The 26,497-nt window shown below is 42.2% G+C and overlaps 1 protein-coding gene across 1 annotated transcript; it reads left to right on the forward strand.

The window, feature by feature from the left end:
• Positions 1-629: 629 nt before the first annotated feature.
• On the forward strand, positions 630-21,434 carry TSPAN7 (tetraspanin 7). Its single transcript, XM_026072790.1, has 7 exons — positions 630-812; positions 2,921-2,995; positions 5,250-5,345; positions 6,811-6,966; positions 11,531-11,614; positions 20,949-21,021; positions 21,329-21,434. Exons 1-6 carry the CDS (start codon positions 801-803, stop codon positions 21,015-21,017), a joined length of 492 nt encoding a protein of 163 aa, XP_025928575.1. The 5' UTR covers positions 630-800; the 3' UTR covers positions 21,018-21,021; positions 21,329-21,434.
• Positions 21,435-26,497: the final 5,063 nt, after the last annotated feature.

Below are 26,497 nucleotides of genomic sequence, written 5' to 3' on the forward strand. Positions count from 1 at the left end.
AAGAGGCTGGGCACTCCTGGGGCCCACTGATTTCCTCCTGCCCCCTGCTCAGGGGCAAAATTTGTGCATGGCCAGGGTAACTCAGTGAATAAACTGGGGAGGTGGGGAAAGACTTTTCTTCCAAAGTAACACACTGCAAGGGATGCTCATGTCCCTGAAACTAGGTACTTCCACATTAAGAAGGACAGGACACCAGGTAGAAGGTTTTGGTTGCTCAGGTAGTTTTCATGGCAAAACTCAGGACATGTGAGGTAGCAGTGGTTATTGTCGGCTATTGTAAGAGTGGTTTAGTTGACTGCCTTCCCCAGGTGTGCTGTAAGAGAAGAGCGCATGTTTCAAGCCCCAGTAGTGCTACCTGCAGGCAGAACACTTTATTGTCCCTTAGCAGTGGTCAGCATTGCAGTGATTAGTCCTAGAAGTTTGTGCTCCCATGGCACCTTTAATGTAACATCTCCAGATACTGGATATTAATTTTCTCAGTCAATCCCACTGGAATTAGTGAGAGTCTTGAGGCTTCCTTTCTCCATGATGACAGCAACAAATAATTTCTTTGGGATCACTGCGTACTGAATTTGGATGTCTTTACTGATAGCTCCTGACTGTTTTCTCCTTCTGCTTTACAGATCACAGGTGTTATCCTGCTTGCGGTTGGAGTCTGGGGCAAGCTCACTCTAGGCACATACATCTCTCTCATTGCTGAAAACTCCACCAATGCCCCCTATGTGCTCATTGGAACAGGTACCACAATCATCGTCTTTGGGCTTTTTGGCTGCTTTGCCACTTGTCGTGGCAGCCCATGGATGCTGAAATTGGTAAGTAAGCCAAAGTGCCTTGTGGTAGTGAGGGAGAGGTTTTGTGGATGTATTGAGAATTCTTTTTTCCCCCTTAAGTTTCACCAGACGTTAACATGTTTTTTTTAGACATAGAAACTAGGCTTTATTGACCTTAATGTTCAGCATGTGTGTCTTTTGGACAAAGAAGGAAAAAAAGTGTTCTTACCAAAACCATTTGGTGATTGCATATAAATGAATTTTGCTGCTGCCCAGCTTACAGGCCCATGTGTGTTTGGGAGTAAGGGTAAAATGCTGCTGCTGGATTACTCTGTGAGTAATCCTATGATTGTTCTGATGTGAAATCTATGGACAAAATAGCTGGTACCTTCTAAATGCACACCAGCTTTTTTTTTTCCTCCTTAGCATTCATTAGAATAAAATAAGTCAACCCTAGAAAACTAAGCTCTGTACTGTATGTTTGTCCACATCTCAAAAGCAGCATGGAATTGAGGTATACTAAGCATAGATACAGCAGCCATCTCTCTCTGTATAATTTTCTCTAGTCTGAGTTTTCCAGTCTGCCTTAAAATGCAAAGTAACTATAGGTGATGAATCAGAGAATGATAAAACAAACTGTGTTTTGAGGAGTATTCAAAAGTAAAATTTTGCATGTGTAATGATTTAAAGGGTGGAAATACCACTTGTGAAGCACTGAGGTAGTGGAAAAGGGCTTGACAGTGCAATGCATTTCCTGTTAGGATATTTTGTGGCTTATTTCCTAGGGAGATGAGATGATTTCTGTCCAATTCCAACCAGATTTGAAAAGGGACATCCTAAAGAGAGTTAATTTCCTAAGTTGATGACTCAGTAGGGGAGGGGTAGCAGATGTAGATGGGTCACCAGGTGTGTGCTGGCTGGCCAGTCGGCATGGATCTAACACTGTTGTTGGGTACCACTGCTGTCTCTTGCTGTCAGGGTGCATGTAGTGGCTTGTCAGAGTCATCACAGCCCAGATGAGACCAGGATAAAGGGTGAAAGAGGATATAAATCCATAGGAAATCAGGCTCTGCTAGTTGCCCCATAAGTCATGTAACTTGTTCAAAGGTAAATCCTCTGACTTACTGTAGCATGTGCTGTTCCAAACATATGGTTTTATTTTCATTGTACACAAAAGAAACGTTTCAAAACTGTGTTTCTGTCCTGAAAGGAATACTGACAGTGATTTGACAGCTGCATTAATTGTAGAGAATACTTCTTCTAGTTCTGCCTTCACTGCTGTCCTCCCTTTCCCAACAGCCTTCCACTGAAAATAAATTTCCCTCTTTCCATTAACTCCTACAAGCACTGAATTTAGTTTAAAGTGCTTCCTTTTTAATTAACTGTTGAGTTATTTAGCACATGAAGAAAAAGGGTTTTTTTCCCCGCCAGGAGATTAAGCCCCAACTTCAGATGTGACCAACCTACTTAGCATTTTTTTTCTTTTTTTTTATTATATGTATTTTTAATAGTCTGTGAGCAGCTACACTGAAAACTCTTCTGTCTCTAAGGTTTGTTCAGTTCTTAATCCAAAGGCTTCTCCAAATCCAAACATGGACCTTGACCCAGCAAAGTGTTTGGGGCCTCTGTCTAGTATTACTATGAGAATATTTCCAGTGAAGTCAATGGTTCAGTTCATCCATTTAAGAAACTTCTAGAATTAGGCTGCAAGTCCCAATCTTGCAGTGAGATAGATATACATGAACCAATACACCTGGATAAGCCTATTTACTTTAGTAGAGTGCCATACAAATTTAAAGGGTCCATTTGTGTTCATTATGACAAGATCAAAACCTTAGTGACTCGTGATCCATCTCTGCCATGTGAGAATGTATAAATTTATATGAGAATGCTAAGAAATGTGGGTACAGAAGTGTCAGAAAAGCTGGTAATTACAGAATACATATCATTTGTGAGTTATATAAAAACATACAATATATTTGTGCAATAACTTGTGTAACTCCTCCAAAAGACCTTTAGTTTTTTTAACATATTTAAAGAGGATCTAGAACAGACAGTTAAAATTAAATTTTTACGTGATAGCTGAGCAGTATTTGTGCTGAGACAAAAGCATGTCCTGTTCAGACTTCTCTTGCCTCTTTTCTTTTCAGTATGCCATGTTCTTGTCCCTGGTATTCCTGGCTGAGCTAGTGGCTGGCATTTCAGGGTTTGTGTTCCGCCATGAGGTGAGTGGAAATGTGCTGAGGTTACATATGGCAGTGCCTCTCTGAGCAGCAGTTACTGAAAAGTCTTTTGGAGCATAGAGAATTTGTAGGTCTCTGAGTTCAGCGGTTCCATATGCATCTCCAAGGTTGCGGCTGATTTTCAACAATAACACGTACAGCTCTTAAAAACTGATATGTTCCAAATGAACAGATTTAGTAAAAGCTCTTGGCCTCAGCTGGCTGATACTTACTCTGGAGCTATCATTTTCTGTGTGTCCATCATGTAAAATCTTCTTTACCCTTTTGCATATGCTGAGGGCTGCAAAATAGATTAAATACTTTTCTTAAACGCAGCTTATTCAGCCAGACAAGCAGTTGTTTATAGCAGAGAGTGTTTTCTGAGAATGCTTCATCAAACCAGGCTAGTTTCCTTGAGGTCTTGTAAATCGTGTGTGTGTGATTGTTCTTCTATTCTGGGAACAGGGAGAGGTAGAAATAGCATGAAGTAGGAAACTGGGACAGAAAGAAGCTTTAAAAGAGCATGATGATCTAGATTTGTAGTAGCACTTCTGCTTTACCTGCTGTAATTGGGACTATCTCTGATTTTAAGTCCATGGACCTACATGTCATTAGTACTGAGCCAGGACAACCGCAGAGACCTTCTCTGTCTCTTCTCATTGTATTAATTGGTTTTATGGTCTCCTCTTTTGAGCTTTCCCTTGGTATAGGCTGTTCTGGGGTCTATCTTTACAAGTGGTGGACAGTTGTTAATTTGATCCTGAAATACCTGTCCATTTGTTGGGGGCTACCATTTCACCCAGCCTCGCTGGTGGCATCCGAGGTGTCATGCTGCTCTTCCCTTTTGTGAGAGGCAGTCTCTTGTGAAGGTCACAGCAGTCAGGTTGCCCAAGTCATCTGCTGCCCATCCCTTTTACTGCCCAGTTTGAGTGCCTTTTGTGGTGACGTGCCTGACCACCTCCAGCTGAGAGAGCTCTTGTTCCTTACCCAGGCACCTTTGGTGCTGTGAGCCAGGATTGCTCCCTAGTCCAGAGAGTCACTTTTTCTTTTGATGTTGCTGTCCTCTGTCTCCTGGCTGAGTCCGTGTGACAGAGAAGTGGAGGCTGCTCCCTTTCTCTACCTTTGCTCAGATCGGTGCTCTCAGCTTTCTGGCATAGACCTCCTCCCCTCCACCAACCCTTGCTGTGCATAAAAACTCCCAGCCCTTGGAAGACAAAGGTGAAGTGCAGCTGGGAAGACAACCCAAAACTACTTTTGCTTTTGCACCTTATCTTATGCCTGTTTGACATTATCCTATGTTTCATGAAAAACCTCACCATTTGCCATTGTCACGTTCTCAAGCGATGTGTTCTCTCCTGGCTTCCCAGAGTGCTCTTGGTCAGGACCCTGGCGTTGGGCCCCCCTTTTCTGATGTGGTAGTCTGTGCCCCCTGCCATGGGCCCTCGCCTGGTCTGTGGTACCACAGTCCCTGCCATGTGCTTTGCCAGAGTGTGACTCAGTTCCAGCTCCCTGTGGGCATCCGTGAACAGAGATAAGCACAGAGCCTCCTTCAAACTCAGTGCCGGAGCAGAGTATTTGTGGAAAAAGCATCAGTAGATATCTTTCTTATAGGCTAACTCTTTCCCATCCTGTCTTGGTCACCTGGCAGGCTTGACTTCCCCAGGCACCTCCAGCAGGTCGCTATATGCATCCATCTGCTTCCTCTTGACAGCTTCCCTGTGTTTCCTAAGGGACTTCCCTGTTTAACCTGTAATGGCTTTTGTGTTCCTTTAGTGGTCATGTTTTTATATTTTTTCTGATTGCACCTAGTTTTGCTGGTTAGACTGAAAGGGAGGGAAAGTCCTCAAAACCAGTGATTTTTCTCTTGATCCAAAAAAAAAAAAAAAAGCTAAAGCTTTAGCTGGATAATCTGAAGCTATCAGTTTGCAAGTCCATTGCACGGGATCTTCTTTACCCTGTTATATATGCCAAGGATCATGACCCTGAAGCTTTTGTTTTGAGATGGGATACATGGCGCCATTTTTTTGCCATCTGCCATTCCTTCTAGATAACCTCTGTCAAACTGAATGAGTACACTCATGCCCCAAACATCCCAATAAACAGCTCAATGTGTAGTGTTCCTACATTAACACCCAAACCATGAGAGTGGAAATGTGCCTTGTTAGGGTTGGAAATGCAGTTGTTTCCTGCAAAGACTGTTTCAGATGTTATGCTTCTCAATGTTCATATCAGCTGTTTTTTTTCCCTGCCCTCTTAGATCAAGGATACTTTCCTTAGGACATATACTGAAGCGATCCAGAATTACAACAAGAATGATGAGCGGAGCCATGCAGTGGATAATGTCCAGGAAAGTGTAAGTTTGAAACAGGATATTAAAAATGAATGAATAAAAAGACAAAAAGCATACATTCTGATTTGGTCACAGAACATGAGGTGCTGGTGGCTCAGTCTGCAAGCTATATTTTTAGTAAGCAAAATGCAGCATTTAAGTTTGATCTTGCTCCCCARTTCTGACTACTTGCCTTGTCTGGTTGCTTGGCTGTTTTATGCAATAACAAATCAGGTTTCTGAATGCTTGAGATGATATGTTGCCCTGGCAAAGTTGGTGGGAGCTTTCCCGTATGCATTGGTGAAAATAGGTTTTGTGTTAGTCTCTCTGAGGGGTCCTGTTCTGTTTGGCATGTTCATTGGATACCATGTCTAAGGCATCAGTGGATACCAAATGACAATATTTCAGAAACAGAACTGCAGCAGCATCTTGTTAGTACACTCTTAATGCTGTTGCTTTGTCAAATCAGTTGAGATTACCTCTAATTTGGGCCTGGCCTATGTTAGAAAACTTGTACCATTGGAATGGAAATGTCTTATAACTCATGAGATAAACTCATATAAACTCAAAATAGAGACTGGTAAAACTGGTTTTAAGAAAAAGTATTTCAATTAATATACAAGAGCATTTAAATTTTAATGAACCCAGTGCAAGCTGTCTAATAAAGACAGGGCCTGTGGTACTTGCTAGTTGTTGGTCCCAGATCTTGAATTAGATTTAGAGCTGGTTCCATCTTTAAGGATGATGGAAGGCGGGCAGCTTTATTCTTAAGGAAATCTATCAGTAGGACTATGAAGAGTTATAAATTTGACCAGGATTAGACAGGAGTTTATAATCTAGCATCCTTTGTTATTGATAAGCAGCAGCAGTTCTCTTCACAAATACAATGAAAGACTTGGCATGGAGACCTAATGAGTTAAAGTCAAGGGGAGAAACGGAATGTATTCTGCCTGAAGCAAATATGGGAGGACCAATGTGGCTGCTTGCCAGTACTCTAGAGAGATATGTATAAAATAAACATTTTTGCTGTTCGGTAGTTGAAACCAAATAAATATAAACATGAAGAAAATGGGAGAACGTTTTGAAGGACATTTGAAGGAAGGCTACAGTGTTCACTTCAATAAAATAAAGCTACCAAAAGCACTGTTTTTTATCCATAACATGAGGTAACGGAGGTCAGGCTTGGTGGCCCCACAGTAATGAGAGCTGTTTTCTTGCAGTGTTGGAGAGATGGATTAGGTACTCCTAAGAGTACCCTTTCTGACCTGAGGGGTGCTGTGACAGAAAAATGGGAGGTTTTCCAACCTTCCAGTGGAGCATAGAGCATGAGCAAATGCCACAGCATGGCTAACTGTCTTTATTTTGATTGAGTTTTAAGTGGGCAGTGATGATGGATTAAATTATTTCTCTGAAATGGAAAATCTTAAGCTGTTTCTGTACTTGTTTTAATTCTGGTTCTTTTTTGTTATCTACCTTTTTTTCCTCATAGCTGAGCTGCTGTGGCATTCAGAGCTACACTAACTGGAGCACTAGCCCTTATTTCTTCAAACATGGCATCCCTACAAGCTGTTGCATGAACTCCAGTGACTGTAATACTCAGGATCTGCGCAATATGACCGTGGCTGCCACTAAAGTAAACCAGAAGGTACCAGTAACTTTGTGCTAGAGACAATGGTTATGAAACCATCTAGCAAATCAGTGGAGCATATGACTGCTTACAATTACATTTTGATTCAAATGGTTGATTGATAAGGATTGTATTGTTTATTGGGATAGATTGATGATAATAATTGGTTTTGCATTCAGATTCTTTAAGCTGACATTTCTCAAATTACCAGGTGCAGGGACATTTCTGATGAGAAGGGAATTTACTCCCCTTTTTCATCACATTGGTTCAGGTACAGCATTGCACACAGAGGCACTGCTGATCAGGCAAAGGAATATGTACAGCATGTGCATTTGACTACCTTTGAGAGTTAGGGCCATCAGCACTTCTCTGCTTGTTTCTGCTGAGTGTTGTGGGTTTTTTTGTTGAGGAACAAAATGTAGTTAGGTGGAGGGAAGAACAGGTTTTACTCTTGCTTAGTTCTAACAGAAATTTCAGTACTGGAGCTTGTTACCCCCAAAAGAGAAAAGAGGGGTGATTGAAAGAAAGCATTGTGGTTGGCTGGATACGTTTACAGTGCATGTTAAGAAACGTGGATGTGTGCTATTTCAAGCATCACAAAGCCAAAGTGAGCCCTCTCCTGAGGTCATCTAAAAGAGCAGGTTGGCAGAACAGAATGAAGGAAGAGGAAAGGATTGAATAGTTGGGGAATAAAAATACAGAAACCGCAAAGAAAAGGGGGAGTAAAAGGAAAATAATGCAGCATATACAGCAAATACTGCACTGTAGAAATACAGCTCAAGTTATTCCTTTAACTGCTGATGCACCATCGGTTCTTTCCTTCTCACTTAAGATTTGCAAGAGATGCAACAAGACAGTTTGATAACAGGAGTGGTTTTGCAGGCAAATGGCCAAGCTGAATTGCAGCATAGATCAGTCAGACTTATGGATGATTTCCTTTGACCTTTCTGTTTCCAGGGTAGCTGCTGAATACAAAAAAAGAAAAAAAGAAAAAATCCTGAGTAGATAACAGGGAAAATATGGAAATACCTGCTTGCCTTCTATTTTAGTCTTTTTTGTGTCAGTCACTTGTGATTCAGGAAGTTGGACTGGTGGCTGAGCACACCCTTAAGGATCTTACTCCGTAAATCACTCAAGTGGATGGTGTTTTCTAGGTTGTACCAAGAAAAAGAATAACAGAGGATTATCTTCCACTAACCTTTTCTTTAACCACAGTAGTGTAACGAGAGCCAATTGTTTCAAACATATTTGGAACAGTAGTGACTCAGTCTGTTACAAACTCACCATAGTCACCAGCCAAGTAATCTTGCTGTGTTGCAGGAGTATAAAGGATAAGCAGTTCCAATTGTTCGCACTTTGTAGAACTGTAGTGACTTTTCATTTTTGTATAAGTGGAAATAAGGTGAGAGGCAGGACAGGGGGTGGATCTGTTGGATGTGCAGGACAGCTGGCATCCCCTGCAGGCAGAAGTTCTCCTGGGCAGCCCATGCTTGAGCCCGTGTTTCTGCCACCTCCCCTCCAGAAAGGTTCTCTGTTGCGTGTGTATCCTAAGTGATTACTCTTGTACTCCACCAGCAAGTCCCACCTTCCCAGTTTGGGACAGCCGCACGTTTTGAACCTTGCCCAGCTGCATAACCATACAGATGCCGTCTGCATTCCCACCATGGGTCTGGCGTTTCCCAAAAGTGTCAGACTTCCTTTGCATGCTCTCCATAGCGTGTATGCCCAGGTAAATCCCTGTCCACATGTGAATTCCTATTATAAAAGGACACCTCCGAAACTTGTACAGAGCAGCTGCAGGATGAGTGACCTTTTCCAGTGGTTGTAGCTCACTTCTAGCCATGCTCGTTCCTAAGAAGTTGTCAGCCTCTCTCATATCAAATGCACAAGTCACCTGACAGAAGAGGACTGCTGATTCCTCAGGAAACAGTTGAATTAATTATTGGATTTAATTACCCAGAGGTAGTTTGAACATCCTGCAACATCTGAGAAACTCTGTCCCATTTCCTGAGATAGCCATTTCTAAACAAAGGTTGGAAAGAATTCTGTTTAGCAGTTGTCAGATCTTAGAGTTATCCCAAATGCTTGAACAAGGTAGGATGTTTCTGAAAGGGGCATGAGAATAAAAACAAAGCGGGAGGAAATGTTGTTTGGTCTTATGCTTAACTTCAGATAGGGAGCAAACATCATTGCTTCTGACCCAAGTCCCATGCTCTCTTGGAAATAGGTACTTTGCTCTGTTTTGTTTTGGAGAAAGCGAAAAATGCATACATCTCTGTTGCAGAAAACCTTTATTACTGTTTCTATAGAAAAACATATTTGAAACACATCTTTTTGGTGGATCTTGCAAAACTATCAGACAAGTTCTCAGCAAGCTAATCAATTTACCAGCAGTTTATGAGGTCTAATGATGAGTTATCCAAAGAGGCTTAAACTAATGGTCTAATTGCAGGACTAAAAGACAAATATTCCTGGATCTTTTTTGCCAACTCCGCTACTAATTTTCTTAGCGACCATGGGTAAATCATTTAATCTCTGTGTCTGTTTCTTGATCTGAGATCAGGCTAATACCTAATTTTGAGAACTGTTGTTAGGATTAGCTGATTCATCTTGTGGTTTTAATCTTCAGTGGTCATTACCAACAAATCTCAAGAGCTAAAATATTAAAAAAGGAACAGATGTGTGGCGTTGACGGTGATCAGATATTTGCTAAAATGTCACTCCTGCCTTCTGAATCAGCACCCAGTTGTATGCACTATATGCACAATGCTTCACATACTTTTCTACTATATATGCAACTCTTGGGTGTTTCTTGCACTCTTATCCATGTGAACAGTAAGGACTGAGCAATTAAGTCATATTTATGCAATACACTTCAGGAAACAGACTACTGCGATTGGGGAAAACATAGTCTTCACGTGACGAAAGTGATCAAAACTATCTCACTCGCATGTTTTTTTAACAAGATCTGTCTCCCTCAAATTGCCATTACTGTTAGATGTTGCATCTTTTGAAGACTGTTGAACAGAACAGATTTGAGAATAGCTGGGAGAACATTAAGCCACATCAGACAAAATGAAAGAACTGGTTGAGAAATCTAATTTCATTTCATAATGTGTAAGACACAACTATAGTTGCTTGATGTGTTGAATAAGTAAGCTTGAATCTCACGTCTGTGGAATGTTGTAAGACATAATTAAGGATTAATATGTATACTTAAACATTTCAGAACTCAATTTTGACTGTGCTGGTCCTGAGTTATGATTAGTTTTACCACTTTGTTACTCTTGGGATTAAATAAAATGTCTTCTGATATTACAGAAGAGGTTAAAGAAATGATATAATCTGTGTTGTGAATGGCCTATCTTTAACAAAGGAAATTGTCCTTTCCTTTCAGTTATTTTGTTTTATGTGCAACATAATGTCCTGAAATCTTGCAAAGAGTTGCTAAAGTGTTTGCAGATTAGTGTGTGTGTGTATGGTGGGGGAACGTGGAGATGCTTCTCACTGGTAGGACTGGAGTCCAAACTGGGAAAGGGAGCTCACTGTTATTTCTGTTTTTTCCAACTTCTGATAAAGTTGATAAAGTTATAACATGAACTAAAATGCCTTGGGACTGACTTTAGGCTGTGTGTGTTGTTGGTCATTTGGGTAAGTGTGGCCAAAGGGACTGAGAAATGGGTTTGTATTGTATAGGCAGATAGGTTGTAAAGAAAGAGAAAATAGATGTTATCTTTTTTCTTGAAGTTTTGTGTTACATATTTAGGTTCATTTAGGTACCACAAGCTAGGAAAGCTAATTGCAAACGCTTTTTGGGGGAATGGGGTAGGTGAGGGGAGAAGCTTGGAGAAAATAAACATACTGAGGGGGACATCTCAAAAAAGCCTGTCCAGGAGAAAGGATGTGTATGAATTTTCTGGCCCTAGTGGCTACTGTGAATTGAGGTACGAGGAAGCAATTCAGCTGACGGAATCAGTGTCTGATCTCGAGACAGAAGTGTGATTTGGGGAGCAGGAAGGGGATTTTTATGTCCTAGAGCAAACAAATCAAAAAAAATCATACGAAACCCTTGACAACTTTGTTAAATATTTGAAAGTTATAAAGTATTCCATACTTGCCTGCTGTCCTTTGACAGACAAAGCCAAGCAGAATGCCTCACTACACACCTGAAGCATGCTCACATTAAGCATCTGGAATCTTAGGAGATCAACATCAGTTAGTCATTTTTGACAGCCTGTATTGTGTTTTATCATTACTTTATAGTTCGGTGTTTCAGAACAAAGCTTTATTAATGTTTTTTAAATCAATGCAGACTGACTTTCTTTAATAAGTAAGACCTATGAAAACAAGTGCAATATCATATTTAACTTCTAAAAATATCAAAATACATTGGCATCTAAAAACTATTTTTTTTCCGCCACATTTCATCATACAGTCAGAATTGGTATTAAATAAAAAAGTGATGCTGTTGGAAATTACAGCAAAAATACCATCCAGCGCAAGTCCATTTTAAATGAGAGGTAAGTGTGCATGTGTATGTGTCAGGGAAGAGCTATACAAGGAATGATTGTTTGTTTTCCAGGGCTGTTATGATTTGGTGACCAGTTTTATGGAGACAAATATGGGAATCATAGCTGGAGTGGCTTTTGGGATTGCATTCTCACAGGTAAGTGCATAAATACAGTGTGGGGTTTTTGTTTGTTTTTGGGAGGACGGTGTCACTCCCCCCTTCCCTTCTCTTTACCTGACTTCAAGGAAGGAAGGATTATGGTAAGGGACTGAGCGCAGCATGCTCGTTAGTCTTGAGGTCATCTGTTCATTGATTTTCTTTTTTTCAACTTAAATGAAGTTTCCTCTTGGGAATATCAGTTACGGTTGAGCTAATGACTAGCTCAAAGAAAACAACTTGTCTCTCTACTGGGTCAAACAGAGGTTAACCCAATAAAACATTGGCTTAAATGGAGCATAAACAGCTAAAAAGACAAATAGCCGATCCATTGTTTGGATAGGCTTTTCTCTTCTAAGCACTCTTATTTTTCTTTAAAGGACTCTAGAATTCAAATAGTGTTAAGTTCAGGCCTCCCCATGCTGGAGAAGGGAAAGGGAGAGCCTGGAAGGGGCAACTGGTTTTGGTGGCTGAATTTTTTTTTGTTTGTTTGTTTCTTCCCTTTTAGCACTGAACACTGAGCAGAGATCTGCCAAAACCAGAATATAAAGCCAACTCCTTGCCCCCACCAAAATGAGTTTGGTATGGGAAGGAAAAGAGGAGAGCTAAGAATTGGTTGCTGCTCACTGATATTCAGCCTGCCTTTACCTAGACAGAAGTTAGGGAACTTAAAAGGTCTGTTGAGAATCTTTTAATCAAGAAGTGGCAGGAAAACACTTCCATCTTTCACCAAGTCTGACTCTCTTATACTATTTCCTTTTTCTGCAATGGCAAGGACTCTGCAGGAAGTGTGCAGAAATAAGAGAGAGGGGAACACAGGCAATGTGAAATTGCTGGCAGGATGGTGCTGCAAAATGCATGACAGTGTGTAGGATGCCTGAGCCACTTCTATTTGAGAGCAGTCTGCCTTCTCTCTATGGAGAGCGTGTGGTGTGACTGTGAATGTTGTACTTAAAAACTATCTTTGCAGCTTTCATTTGCTTCCCTCTCATAATATTAAAAACCTGGGGCCTGAGGCACCACTTCAAAATAAATATTTCTGTTGAATGATTTATGTTTATCCAGTGTTTTGAAAAAATGAGGTGCTAGGACAGTTTATTTGACTTTCTCTTAAAACCTACCAGTCCAGTTATCATGCTGTAGGTTTACTGCACTGGAAGCAAGTGATTTGCCAGTGTTGTTGCAGGAGATGGGCAAATGGATTAAGGGGAGGGCTGTAGTTCCCTTCTTCCCCCTGGTGCCCCATGCAGTCAGTCTGTGCTTGCCTGCACTGTGGATCCAAGCAGAGATTTCTGTGCTCAGCTCATCTTTGTTAGGGGCAGCGTGGTTGAGCATTAGTAGAAGGCTGCCGTGCTGTGCCACCTCCTCTCATTTGGTTTTAGTCCAATCTTTCGTAGGTTTAATCTACTCAACAGTTACAATTGCCTTCAGTGTAAGGTTCTTCAGTGTAAGTGCCCCAAGCTCTGTGGAAAATGGTCCCTGTGTCCTCTCAGTCTCTGTACGCGCAGCCTGAAGCAGCCCTACATACGGATGGGCTCAGACCAGCTGCCTTCTCTGCTTTGGCCACATCTGGAAAAGTAGTGTCTTCTTGCCTACATTTAGATGCAGGAAGCCCAGTGCTTTGGCCTTTTGTCCTGTTTTCTGTGAACCACCTTGGTTCATCATATGGAGCCACACAGAGCTTGCATGTGGGTATCAGCTCTTTGAGAGCTAGAAGTGGTGAAATCACCAGTTTTGAGTTGCAGGGGAAGGGAGGTTTTTGTTGTTGTTTTTTTTTTTTTTTTAATAGGCTATTCTAGTTCTTGTTGACTTCTCACAATTGTCTTGATACTCTTCTCCAGCCTTGATTATGACTTAATTACTGTTATGGAGCTCTACTCTTTATTTTGATTTGTTTTTAGACAGCCAGAAGGCTGTGTAGCATCTTTGAAAATGTCTCTCATAAATCTATCCAAAAGAATAGAACTTTACAAGTAATTCGTATGCTGCTGGGGCAAATGCCTCATTCGGGACTGATATTACTTGAAAACCTTTAATCAGTCTACAGTATGTGTGATAGGTAAACCAATGTCTTAACTTACCTGAAAGTTGTTTGCACCTGGGACGGAGAATATAGGAGGTGTTCAACTGAAATTGTTAGTATTTTGACGTGTGTCTGGATGTTTACTCTAGGTCATCAGTTGTTCGTAAGCTTGACAGAGGAAGGCAGGAAATGCTGCAAAGAGGGAGAGCAAAGCCTGCAGAATGTGGTCCCTGCAACAGGAGCCTTTTGGCACGAGGCAAGATTTATCGCAGTAGGCTGTGGGCAACACAGTGGGACACGCACTTTGCTGCTGCGGCTCCAAGTAAAATCAAAATGTGTTCTGATGTGGTGTTGGCAATTCACTCTGCCTGATGGCAACGTGTGCTCTCCTACCAGCTGGAGGTGTCACTCCCTGTTGTAAATGCAAGGCTCTGGCACGCTGAGCAGATATTCCAGTGCAGGAAAAGTCTGCTTGGGCGTATGTGAATGTTTACAAAGGAGGGGAGATGCAGAGGAGGAAAATGCGTCTATCCTGGTGTGCAAGGAATAGAAGGCAGCTAGTTACCATTTACTGACGAATCTGTTTTGCTGGACCCAATTAAGAATGGTGTTTACAAACTGATTTTAGGTTAACTGTGGCTGGCAGTAATGCCAGGCAGTGTTCCAGCTGTAGGCAAGGTTTTGCTGTTCCTACTGAGAATAGTTTTAATCTAAATAAAAGACAAATTAGATCGTGTTGCTCTTCTACAGTAAAGTAAGCTCAAGGGCCTTTCTTCACATGATTTGTTAGGTGTTGACTAGCATGAGGAATGTGCTGATTCTCTAAAATGAGAAAAGTGATGTAATGGCATTACACATCTTGTAGCTCTGGCATAGACACATCAGTCAGAGTCAGAGTTTGAAAAGCTGCTGTGTTGCTGACATTGTATGCATGTTGAGAAGCAGGCATTGCTTCTTGGATTTGAAATAATAATAATAAAATACAATCTGATTGTTTTTTGGAATCTGATGCCAATGCAGACTTCCAGCTGGAATAATTTCAGTTTAGCAAAATGATCTCTGCATTCTGCCCAGCAGAGAATAAAATTATGCAAGCAGTACAGCTGATGAAGAGTTTTGCCTAGATAAAACTACAGTGCAGGCGTTGGCTTAAGGGTCACAAAAGATGAGGTTTGGGAGGTTTAATAGATTGTGGTTGCATTAGGTAGGTTTAGTTGCCAAGTAGGGGACTCCTAATGCAATGTTACGGCCAAATTCTTCCTTTTGTATTGAGAGATGGGAAGGCAGGTGCTCTCCACACCCTGAAAACTGGTCTTTCAGCATGCACAGTTCCCATCATATGAAGACGTGTTCTTGTGGGATAGGGTCCCTTTCTCTACAGTGCAGTGTCCACCTCGCATCCTTACTGTTAACATAAATATGAGTATCTCTGCCTGCTTGTGGACACAGTTCTGGTGAAGTCATCATCCACCTTGTCTAGTGCAACTCCTGGCTGTATACGGGCCAAGGCCAAGACTTGGACTGACTCAGATACTCCTTCATGTAAGAAATGTTTTTAAGGTTTTTACCCTGATTTTGGCCTGAGTCTGCATTACTGTCTGAGAAGAATGAACACCTGACTCACAGTAGCTGTGTGTGGACATGCTGAAGATGAGGAAGGGACTCTGGCAGAAGATGTTCTTCCTTGCAGATGCTGGTGAACCTGGAGGAAGAACTGATGATGGGGCAATGCGATTCTTTCATTTCCACTGCTCTCTTCTCTCCTTGTGCCTGTGGCACACAGGCTAGCAGTGACACACGCAGTTATTTTCACTCGTCTGCTCTTCTGATCTGTGGAGGGTGTAGACTTCTCTCTGACCCCTTGCACCAGGGTTAGGGAGTTGGAGACAAGCTTTGGCATTGCATGGAAGAGAGAAACTGGGATCCAGTACGTGACCTGAAATCTAATATAGGGCTAAGCTTGTTGCTCCAAAAGACTTACCACTGTTCATTCAGTATCAAGGTAAGACCTTTACCAGAAACATACCCCAGCACATGAGGCTGACTCAGGTAAGTGACATGTGGCATGAAAAATTTGCTGTCTCCTAAAATAGAGTCAGGGAAACTGGATGCTTGGAGCTAGAATATGGCAAGAAAAATCATTGACCTAAACTATTATTCCTGACAGAGAAAAAAACTTTAGCTTACCCGATCCACTGGTGAATTTCCAGTTAGTTCAGCACAGCAGCACTTGCGTTTATAGACTTTAACAGAGTTCCAAAGAGTGAGGAATGACAAAGAGACCAAGACCTAAAATGAAATGGAATTTCAAATTGCATTTCAGTTTCTCTTCAGTATAATAAGATATAGTGAATATATCATGTGGGACATCTTCCAATCAATGTGAAATAACTATAAAAAATCAGGCATCATGTGTATGATAGAAGCTAAGATTGCTAGAAGTTGCTGTGGATGGATTTCAGTGGTCAGATCTGAGATATGCTGGAGATTACTCCTAGAAACCGCTGTGAGATGAACAATGCATGCACTTTATTGTGCTCATGAGAATGAACTTGGACCAACAGCATGGTAATAAAGAAGACACACCTAAGGGATGTTGGTTTCTCAACCAAGAATTTTTCAGTCCTTTCAAGTTTTCTGCGACAAGACCAGAGGTACCAAGGCAAACCCTCAGTTTTGCACAGAGTAGTTCAGGAGACCAAGATAATCTTAAAAAAAGGAAGAAAATAAAAATGAGAGAGAATACCAACAGAACCAAGCTTGGCACTTCACATGATGGAGTGATATTTGAACATTGTCATTTTTAGTGCTCAAAAAACTGGGACTATAAAATAAAAAAAAAAAGCGGATAAAAGTTGAGAATGCAGCACTTAAGAGCCGATGGGAGCAGTGGGATTGAAGGGAAATGAATGCACCTTCTAGCGGCTAGCTTCTTTGCTGGAATCCTTTTATGCTAATTCCTCTGCTTTTTCAAAGGAGCTGCAGGGACCTGCTGCACAATAGGAGCAGGGGCTTCCTCCCAGCTGAAGAGCAGAGGTTGCAAGTGATCAAGCAAATCCAGTGAGCAAGAGGGGGCAGGGAGAGCTCCTTTGCCGTTCACAGGCTGGGAGCCTCTAACCTGCTTTAATACAGAGGACTGTAGTTATGACTGTAATGAAAGGCTACTGTGAGGAGATTTCAGCAACTTAGTATAATATCCCCTCTTCTTGGCTACAGAAAGGACATTGCTCTTATGTGGTTAAATGTGGAAGTCTACACACCTTGTAAAATATACATTTTTATATGTGTTAAGAGTACTTGTAAGACATTTATTATAGCTCTGCCAACTCCTAGTAATAGCTAGAAGTGCTGTATAAAATCAGTGTATGTAATGGCTTGATATACATACCATCACTTGGGAAATAAAGAAGTTTAATAATATGGTACTACAACCACTTAAAAGCGTAAGCCAGCGTATAATCAGAGCCAAGAATTAATAAGTGGACCAAAGACCAGAAAGATGCATTTATGTGTAACCTGACATTCATCTTATGATTGACTAGATTAAATCAAAACATTGTCAATAGCTGCAAATGCTACAAAACTTACACACTTCAATTACTAGAGAGGTGTAGCTTGTATAAAATGTAAGAATCCCTAATTAAAGATAGTTGGGAAAGTCTACTACAGTCTTTGGGGGAGGAGAAAGAATGGCTTGCTGTTTGTAAGGGTTGCAGTATCTTTCCCTTGTAAAATCTTTCATCCCAAAGTCTGAAATGAGCAGCAGACTCTGGTAGGGGATAACGATGGCAGTAATCTGGGTGCTAACTGAATGCTTGTGTTTTTCAAGATGTTACTGTCCTCATTTTCCTCCCTTCCCCATGGAATTTGCATGGGAGTTGCTAGCCTGGCTGGGCTGTCCTGGAGCAGGGGTTAATGTGCTGCCATATGGCACCAAATAAAAAAGTGAGAGAATGAAATTAAGGTGCCCATGTGTTTTGTTTTCATGTGAATGAAAGGGTATTCCTTATGCTTTTGTGATACAGGGAATTTACAGGCTCTAGGAATTTATGTTGTAATACACCAATGTTTTCTGTTTCTTTCCGAATAACACCTAGCATTAAATTTGGGGGTTTTTTTGGCCCCTGTTGAGCAGATGTTTCCTTGAAACAATTGATCGTAAACCCAGGATCTTGTGCCTGGGTGGTGAGAGTCGGCTTGTAGTCAGGCACCATGTATGTGAAGCTATGCTATATGTAAATGCTGCGGAAAACCTTTTAGATTGTGATGTCTTTTGGTTGGCCCTGTGTGCTGATAATGTTCGTATGGAGTCAAGGAGAGCAAAACCTTCCTCTGGGTTCATTGCAGGGTCCTATTACAAACAGTAGGTATGGGATCAGCTTAACGTAGCTTTGGTTTCCAGTTGATTCATCTCTGTTGGTGTGACTGCCCTGCCTGCTGTTGCAACTTTGTACTGCAGAGGACAGCCAGATCATTTCTGGCACTCACCAAACCTAATCAGTGTAGCTAAGACCAGGGTCCAACACCAGCTAAATTTTGCTCTTTAAGACTGTGCAATTTAATATTGTCTGAAATAGCAACAAATGAAGACTGAAATTCTAGGGAGGAACAGGAAATAATAGGTATCTTGTGGCACAGGCGAAAAATAGTAAAATTGAATGTACTTACATTGTTGGCCATTATAGAATGAGTGAGGAACTGATTTGGGTCTAGGGGGGAGTTTGTTCAGTGAAAATAAGTAGGATGAAGAACACTATGAAATTCATTGTAATGAAAAAGGTAGTAAAATAGAAGTAACTTCCATGACCAGCTGAGGAAGGTGAAAGAACAAAAAGTTATCACAAGGATAAAAAAGGAATAGAGAAGCAGGTAGGAAAGTGCCCAGTCAGAATTACTTATTCTGTTCAGTATGTCAAAGCACAAAGAAATAGGTATCAGAGACACACTATAAGGAATATCATTCTCAAAAATGAAACTGAGATAAAGAAGCATCACACAAGTAAGCAGTGGAAGTGTTAGAGCCTCTCTAGTAAACCTGCAGGATGTGATGGGTTTTCAGCAACGCTTTGCAAACTGCCAGACTGATAAAATCACCCTCCTAGTGACTGGAATATTTAAGCGCTGAGATCCAAAGCACAGCGGGATAACGCTGACGTCATTGCTGTCGCTGGCCCAAAGACGCCTGGATGGGCGCTCGAATACTCCACTAGTGCTCCAGCTCCCAGATAAGCTCCCTCTGGGAACACCCATCTAAAGAAGTCCAGTGAAAGAAAAGGCAGTAACTTTGCTAAAATTTCATCTTGGTATTGAGATTTTCAAAGCTGAAGGAGGGCTTTTAGCATCTAGATCTCTTTGGGCAGCTGTAAAAATACAGCCCCCTAAACCTAGTAGCTTAGATTTTTATTAAAGGCTGTTCAGGGAATGTTATCTATGACCCAAGTCTAGTTATAACTGAGACAATATCATCCTTGTTACTTGGAGCTAAAATCTGGGTTTGCTTGTTGGCAACACTGGATATTCAGACTGCTTTTAAAAATGTCTCTGTGCCCTTTTGAGGTGGAGTGATGGAACTGGAACGATGCTGGTGGTACATGGTCTTGCACATGTGCCTTTCTGCTAAGGCAGGCTGCGCCTGCTTGTGCCGTGCTGCTTACAGGAGAGCTGTGCTGGGTGAGCCTCAGGCAGGCACTGAAGAAGGACAAGGAGCGGCTGTAGCGAATTTCAGACAAACAAAGTGTGATCTGACCAGGAATACTGACATCTGAGGGGCACAAAACATCTGCATTTCAGGTTACCTGCCTCGGTCTTGCTTCAAATGGATGCCAGCTCAACTGTGATGAAAGTCGTGTGTCACCGAGTTGTGCTTCTTACAGTGGTGTCCAGAAGTTTTATTAGAGAAGAAGTAGCACTTCCCAGCCTAGAAGCAGTTTTGGTATTTAGATACAATCTTAAAGGGTGTAGCAAGAGGTGTAAAATAAAGCAGGATCAAACAATTGGCTGGTAGAAAAGGTGAGCATTAGGATGATGATCATATTTACAGAGAGCACTGATTGTATAGGGAAAATAACAAATAATCTTGAGTGTAAAATAAAAGAAGGAGCCAGTTTGGCAGAAGAGCCAGCCAGGCGTTAGCTGTGTGCCCTCTGTGAGGTCTGAGGGGGAAAAGGAGCTCCGATGTTGCTAAACGGTTGTGAGCTGCCTCCTTTCTGATACGCTCTCCCTGCAGCAAAACGAAGTGTTCAAAGTGAGTTGTTTGGTCTCCCCTAACTCACTAGACGCCCCCACAGGCACAGGTGGATGAGCTGGAGCAGCTCTGACACCCCAGTCCTTGGCAAAAGCGGCTGTAGCTGTTTGGAACAAAGTCAGCGAGCGGCTGGTATTTCTGCAGAGACGGCCTCCCTGCCTCACCTCTGTAGCTGATGATGAGCTGTAACAATCTGGATATGCTCATGAGTTAATTAATTGACCAATCCAGATGAGAAAAGTGAGGTGGAGTTATTTATAGCATATTGATGCTGTTGGCATATACAGGAAATGCTGACAAACTGCAACAGGCAAAATGTTAAAATGACTGAGAGCTTATTGAAGAATGGAAGCAAGGAATCTGTTTTCAATAATTTGAGTGATGTCCCAGGGCATAGCAAAAGACTGTTTTTTGGTTTGCAGATTTATAACATTCATTTTTCAAGTAGTGCTTCATTTGTAAAGAAAGCACAGCTGCTCTGGGGCATTAGGAACCTTCATGCCAGCATACTGTTAACAGAGGTTTGTGGTCCAGCTTGTAAAAGCTTAAGCTTTCCTGGCCTGCAGCTTAAGAATTGGATTTGGCAGCTGAGCTCCTTTCTTTCCCGTGTGCTGCTCCTCAGCAGCAATGGTTCGGTGGGCTGAGTCCTCCCCCTGGGCCCCGACGGCTGTCTGTCAGGGGCGGTTGGTAGTCGTGAGGGACCAAGGTGGATCTTGCAAGACAAACACCATCAGCAGTGTGCTGCTACACATACCAGTTTATCCATCCATGTCTGACTTGGCCAGGCAATGAAGAAAGGCTTGAAAAGTGGTAAAAATGCATGCTTTCTCTCAAGTAAAGAGGTAGGGCTCTGATAACAGTCAAGAGGAAGACCCAGTGGAGAAGAGCAGGCTATAAATAATGCTATTTTTCTGATTAGAACTGTCTTTAAATTAAGGCATAAATTCTGTTGTGCATAGTAACTCCAGAACGTGAAACCTTGGCTTGCCATGGCCTCTCCTGGCAAATCTACTTTGTGTTCCTTTAACTTAATTTCTTTTTTTTATTTCTATTTTTGTCTGCAATAGTTGATCGGAATGCTGCTGGCGTGCTGTCTGTCCCGGTTTATTACTGCTAATCAGTATGAGATGGTGTAACATGGTGAGTTTTTACCATTTTCTGCATGGTATGCTGTCTGTGATGTATTACAGTAGCTGTGCTCTCCTAATGAAGATAGTTGGCAAGTTTTAGATGCTCAGCATGTTCATCAAGAATTATGTCTTCCCACGTGATCTTTGGTTTGGAGTTTGTGTTCCAATATTGTCTAGTGACAAAAGGGGGAAACATATCATTGAGTGTTATTTCCGAATTTTTCTTAAAAAGAGAGGGCAAAATATTTGTTGTGAACACTGTTAGCAACTAAAACACCTCTTTCTCTCTCTCTCTCTCTCTCTCTCACTTTTTCTAGTCTTTCAGAAGTGAGAAGTCCAGAGCCTGTCTCAGGATCAGGAACTGCAGAATTCAAGAAAGACTGAAAAGAACGTTATAGCACACACTGTCTCTCGCCAGCACGCACACCCACACACACGCGAGCACGTGCGCGCGCACACTCACACCCGTCTCCTGAAGTCTGTCCCATGCGTAGTGTACCATCCTGTGAAGTACCGCGGTGCCGCAGAGAGTAGCCTGAACCATTCAGCATCTAGACCCAACCTCCATCGTCAAGGCTCTGCGTGTGATGACACTGTACGTATGTTCTTGGTCATACAGTAGTTGCATTGTAAGTTAACAAAGGTAATTCATTAACAACAGCATTGATCAGGCTGTGCATGTAGTGACTGGAGGGCATAATTAGCCTTTCACCATGGTTAATAAGTGTTGCACACATTCATATAAACCGGTATATGAAATATATATTCTTTTGGTTTTACCTTAATTTCTTTTGTTTATTGCTTTACTAAGGTTTTCATCCTTTCCCCCTTCCCTGCACCTGCCCCCCTACCCCAAAAACAAAGAAATCAGTAACAAAACATGAAGATACTTGAAAATGATGTTAAAATGTTGTGCTTGAAGGGAACCATTATTCCTGATGTTCTTCTACATCTTTGATTCTTACTCAGTGTTGTATGCCTAGTGCGTATCCCAGTAGGCTTTGTCTAGTGCATTTTGCCTCTGAACCTGTGTAATACTGTTATTAAGCTGTGTTGTTGCTTACTGTGAAGGCAGTAATTTTGCTTCCTTTATTTTTATTAGATAGTTATGAACTAATTGAACTGTGCTGTACTGCGGCCTTCATACTTTTTCCTGTTCTTTTTCTTTCTTTTTGCATTGAAGTTGCAGCCACCAAATACATTGTTGAATCAAATCAAAATAAAAATAATAAAAAAAAACACACAAAAAGCCAGGCATATGGAATATTTTTTGGGGAAAGCAAAAGTTTAAAACCTTTTTAAAAAAATAGGACTTTTTTAATAATGCCTCTGTCTAGCATGCCAACGAGAATGCATTGATATTGTGAGTATTTGTGATATACGTATTAATAAATGGAACCATTACAGATTTCTAGCTGCTTCTTTTTTGTTCTTTAGTCTTAACAAAACTGTTCTCTGGGGGGAGAAGTGAAAATGAAACCCAAGTGCACAGCTTGGAGTGACATGTTTCTGTGTGCATATTTTAATTTGCAACTTGCTTGTGAGGGGAAAAATGTTGTTACCCTGGAAAAAAAGAGAAAGAGCTGGAATTGTTTCAAAACTCCAAGAAAAACCATCCACAGCTGGTTTCACCATGTGACAAATACATACCCTCTGCTTTGCAATTTTTCTTCTTGTGACTGATGAAATCTGCAGTATTTAATTATCCTGTCCTTAGTGCTGTGTGTGATTTTGGCATTAGGCATTTCTCTCTATTTGGTTTTGGTGAGTGTGTGGGTGGGGAGACTAGGGATGGGGAGGGTAATAGCTGTCTTTGCTGCATTTGTGGAAAGGCAGGCACATGTCTCTTTTTCTTTTGAACATGTGAGGAGTTGAAGGTCTGATCGAAAGCCGCTCTGGAAGTTTTGGACCAAGCCCTTAAATTGGCGACTTGGGCAGAAAAGAAGAATTGAGGGGAAACTCTGTAGCTTTCTTGGAGGTAAACTTTCAAGCCTTTCTAAGTGCAATGAGGCAAATGTAGGAGATGATTGCACCAGGCCCTTGCTGAGATGAGCAGCAGTCTCTCAACCTCTCAGTCCTCTCTGCAGCTCTTCGGCTGCAGAGGGGCTCTGTCGCGTAGGTGTCCACCCAGGCCCTTGAGCTGCAGGAGTCCCTGCCTGTCAGCGGGTGCCGCCCTGCCTCAGCGCCTGGTTGTTGCAACCTTTCCGTCTGCTCCCCTGGAAAACAGCAACTGCCTGACATTAGTGTGCAAAAATACCCAGTGCTGGTGTGAAAGTTGTCATGCTGAGGTCTAAGCTGATTTTAAAGTGGGATAACACATTGATCTTCATTAACGTGGGCTGCAAAATGATACAAACCATAGTCACAGCCCAGGCGGTTATTTTGGGTTCCAGCCAGCCAGAAAGGACAGAGGAACATCTGGACATGTCTTGGATTAAATAGATGTGCAAAAGCTGCACTTCTGACTGCACTTTCACAAAAGGCCAGGCGCTGCTCCAAACGCTGTCCCTGGAGTCTCTCTGCCAAATGCCGATCCTCCATCTGCCTTCTTCCTGCGTGGGTTTTCCCTTGTCCATCCCACCCGCCTGCCCTTTCCCAGCCCATAGCAGCAATGGCCCTGAGTTCCCTAATTAGTGTTGGATAAACAGCTTGGATCAGGTCTTATGTGACGTCTTTGGGGGAGGCTGTAGGTCATTTTGCCAAGTAGCAGGATGCCTGCGGTGAGGGGAGCCTGCCACGGGGCTGGGATCCGAGCGTGTGGGAGGACACGGAGCCTGAGGAGGGCTGCCCTGGGTGCCCACACGCACAGCTTCCCACCTCAGCTGCCCGTAAACCTTTCTGAGTGGTATGAGTGCTTTCTTCGGTGGCATCTTCAGCTTTATTCAGAGTATTTGCAAAATGGGGAGATGTGGGACTCTGCTTTGCCAGCAAAATGGGAAGTCAGTACTCTGTGTTGATCTTGAAATATAAGTAACGTTCTTTTATGGATTCAATCCACTCCCAAAATGTAGAGCTCTGATTTGCTGCTCAGTCTCTGCTTCTGTATTTGATACAGCTCAGAGCTTCGTGTTTGGCTTCTGTCTCAGTCTGCATTTTTCAGCAAGCTCTACATTGTGACCTTTGGCGCAGTTTGTGTTACTGTGGTGCCCAGGAGCCTGATCGCTGGCTGATGCTAAGAGCTGTGCATATTGAAATGCATGTCTGTAGGCTTGTTTTGTTTCATACCCTATGAAAAATAAGAGCATTTCATATTTTCTTTGTCATCTCCGCTTTCCCTATTATAAGTTGCTGGTGAAGGGAGCAAAAAGGCTTAGTACCTGTGTGTGAGAGAAGCATCAAGACGGGGGGCGTCTGAAGCATATTTTATTACAGGAGTCTGTTCTGGCTGGGGATATATTAAGACTTTCAGTTGAAGACCTTTTTCCACAAGATCGTTTCATATCTGAGATGTTCCCCTGCCACTGTAAATGAAAAGCATATAGAGAATTTTGTAGTACTTGTCCTGTGAAAGAGCATGGTTCCCCACCACACAAATGCACACGTGTGCGCACCCCCCCTGCCACACACGCACACTGTCTCTCTCTGCGTGAAATGTAAAAACTCATATGTAGCTGAAGAATGGCTGAACTTTTAATATCTCAACACTTCAGGTTGAGTCAGAAGAGCAGAAAGCTTTTGTTACTTGCAAGGGAAGAGTTCCATTCTTAAGCATTTGCACAGTTATTACATGTGAAAGTGTTACTCATAACTTCTACTAACTTTAGAAGCTGTAAGGCAAAGTACCGCAGTGCTCAACAAATCCTGCTTATCTCACATAAGTCCTTTTACTGATTTTTTCCGACCAAGTAAATTACGTTACCTCAGAGCAAATAAAGTACTCACAAAGGCAATTTTTATGTCTCTCTTCTCTTTCTCCTTCTTCACTGCCATAATCTCTCCTTGAAGTTCAAAACTGTGGTAATTTGAAATAGAGATTTGTAATAAGAGAAGAGGAAGCTGGTTCACGAATTTAAATTTGTCTTGAATGCAGTTGTCTTCTGCTGCTTTGCTGCTCTGTTTTTCTACAGTCTGTACTGAATCCCAAGTAAGTGTCTGCTAATTGCATTGCTGTTCTCAGAAAGCAGCCGTCGGTGGATTCTGCTTTGTGCTAGTGAGGTGGGTCTGTCCGTAACCGTAGGAGAGCAAATGCTGCAAATACCAGACAGTTCATCTGTGCCAGCTGAAGGGATCAGTTAAAATCTGGAGGGCTCTTTTAGATTCTTTTAGACCTGCGCCTTCCTGCACTGCTGCTGGCTGGCTGCCTCATGTGCTCTGTGCTGCATGGCAGCAGATTGGGGGCCTTGCTTTTGTGCAGAACTGATGGCCCACATATGTCACTGCTTGATTTATTCGCCTTGATTTATTCATTTTTTCTCTTAGCAATTGCAAGTGCTCTGGGTTCAGACTGAGGTTACTTATATGGCCTGTGGGTTCAAGCTTTGTAGTTTGGTCCATAGCTTGTGCCTTTGAGATTCTGATTTTATTTATTTTTATTTTTATTTTTAATCTCCTTCACCTGTGCAGTTCTGCACTGCTGATTCTCTGCTTAGGAGAGCAAATAACCACCTGCCTTGAGGGAGCAGGTCATTTTTTTGGCTCAGCCTGGAGGGAACTGCTTTTCTCTGTGACAAACACAAGCGCTTGTGCTTTGAGCATCCCCTTGCTTTTGACAGCTTTGCGTTTGGCAAGCTGGAGTGCTCAGTGTTACGCCAGCGCAGACCCTGCTTCTGTGCTTGGCTATGCAGCAGAACAATGTTTGTGCTTAATTAAATGTGGAGAATGCCAATAGAGTATCTGCATAAATGCTGAATAGTGTGCGTGCAAGTTTTTGAGGCAATATAAACAGTCTCACTCGTTCTCCCCTTTCTCTTCCTCCCTCCTCTCCATCCCAGCAGGATGTTTCCAGGAAGCCTGTTTGTCTCCCAGCAGCTTTGCTCTGCACCTGCAGGACAATGCGGGCTCTTGAGCTGCCAGCCAAAAATGGGAGCTTTGAGGACAGTTCCCATATGCTTTGCCTTTAGAGATTGCTTGGATTTCAGGCTACATCAGGCCCAGTACTGTGGTCTTTTTTACTTTTGGAAACACCCCAACGAAGCTGAGGGGGAAAGGATATCTGAATTAAACTCTGTAGTGGTAGAACCACAACTCTTTTGTTCAGCCATAGCTGTGTATTCTCTCTCTTCCTGCTGAAACACAGTCCTTTCCCTCCCAAGCCAAATGAAACTGCAAGAGCTGAATTTGATGCAAGGATTTTTGAGGCAGAAAGGAAGAGCTGCTCAGCACCGATCACTGCACATCTCATCTGCAGTTCCTTCCAAGTGCTCAAAAAAGTAGTATTTGCTCATTCGGTTGCTGGGACTACGAGATGCTGGAGCAATGCCCTTCCTTACAAACACAGGAAGTTTGTAGAGGAACATTTTTCCATGTACCAGAAAGAACTGGCCCAC

This window comes from Apteryx rowi, unplaced genomic scaffold (genome assembly GCF_003343035.1).
Source record: "Apteryx rowi isolate R43461 unplaced genomic scaffold, aptRow1 scaffold_350, whole genome shotgun sequence".
NCBI classification, from domain to species: Eukaryota; Metazoa; Chordata; class Aves; order Apterygiformes; family Apterygidae; genus Apteryx; species Apteryx rowi.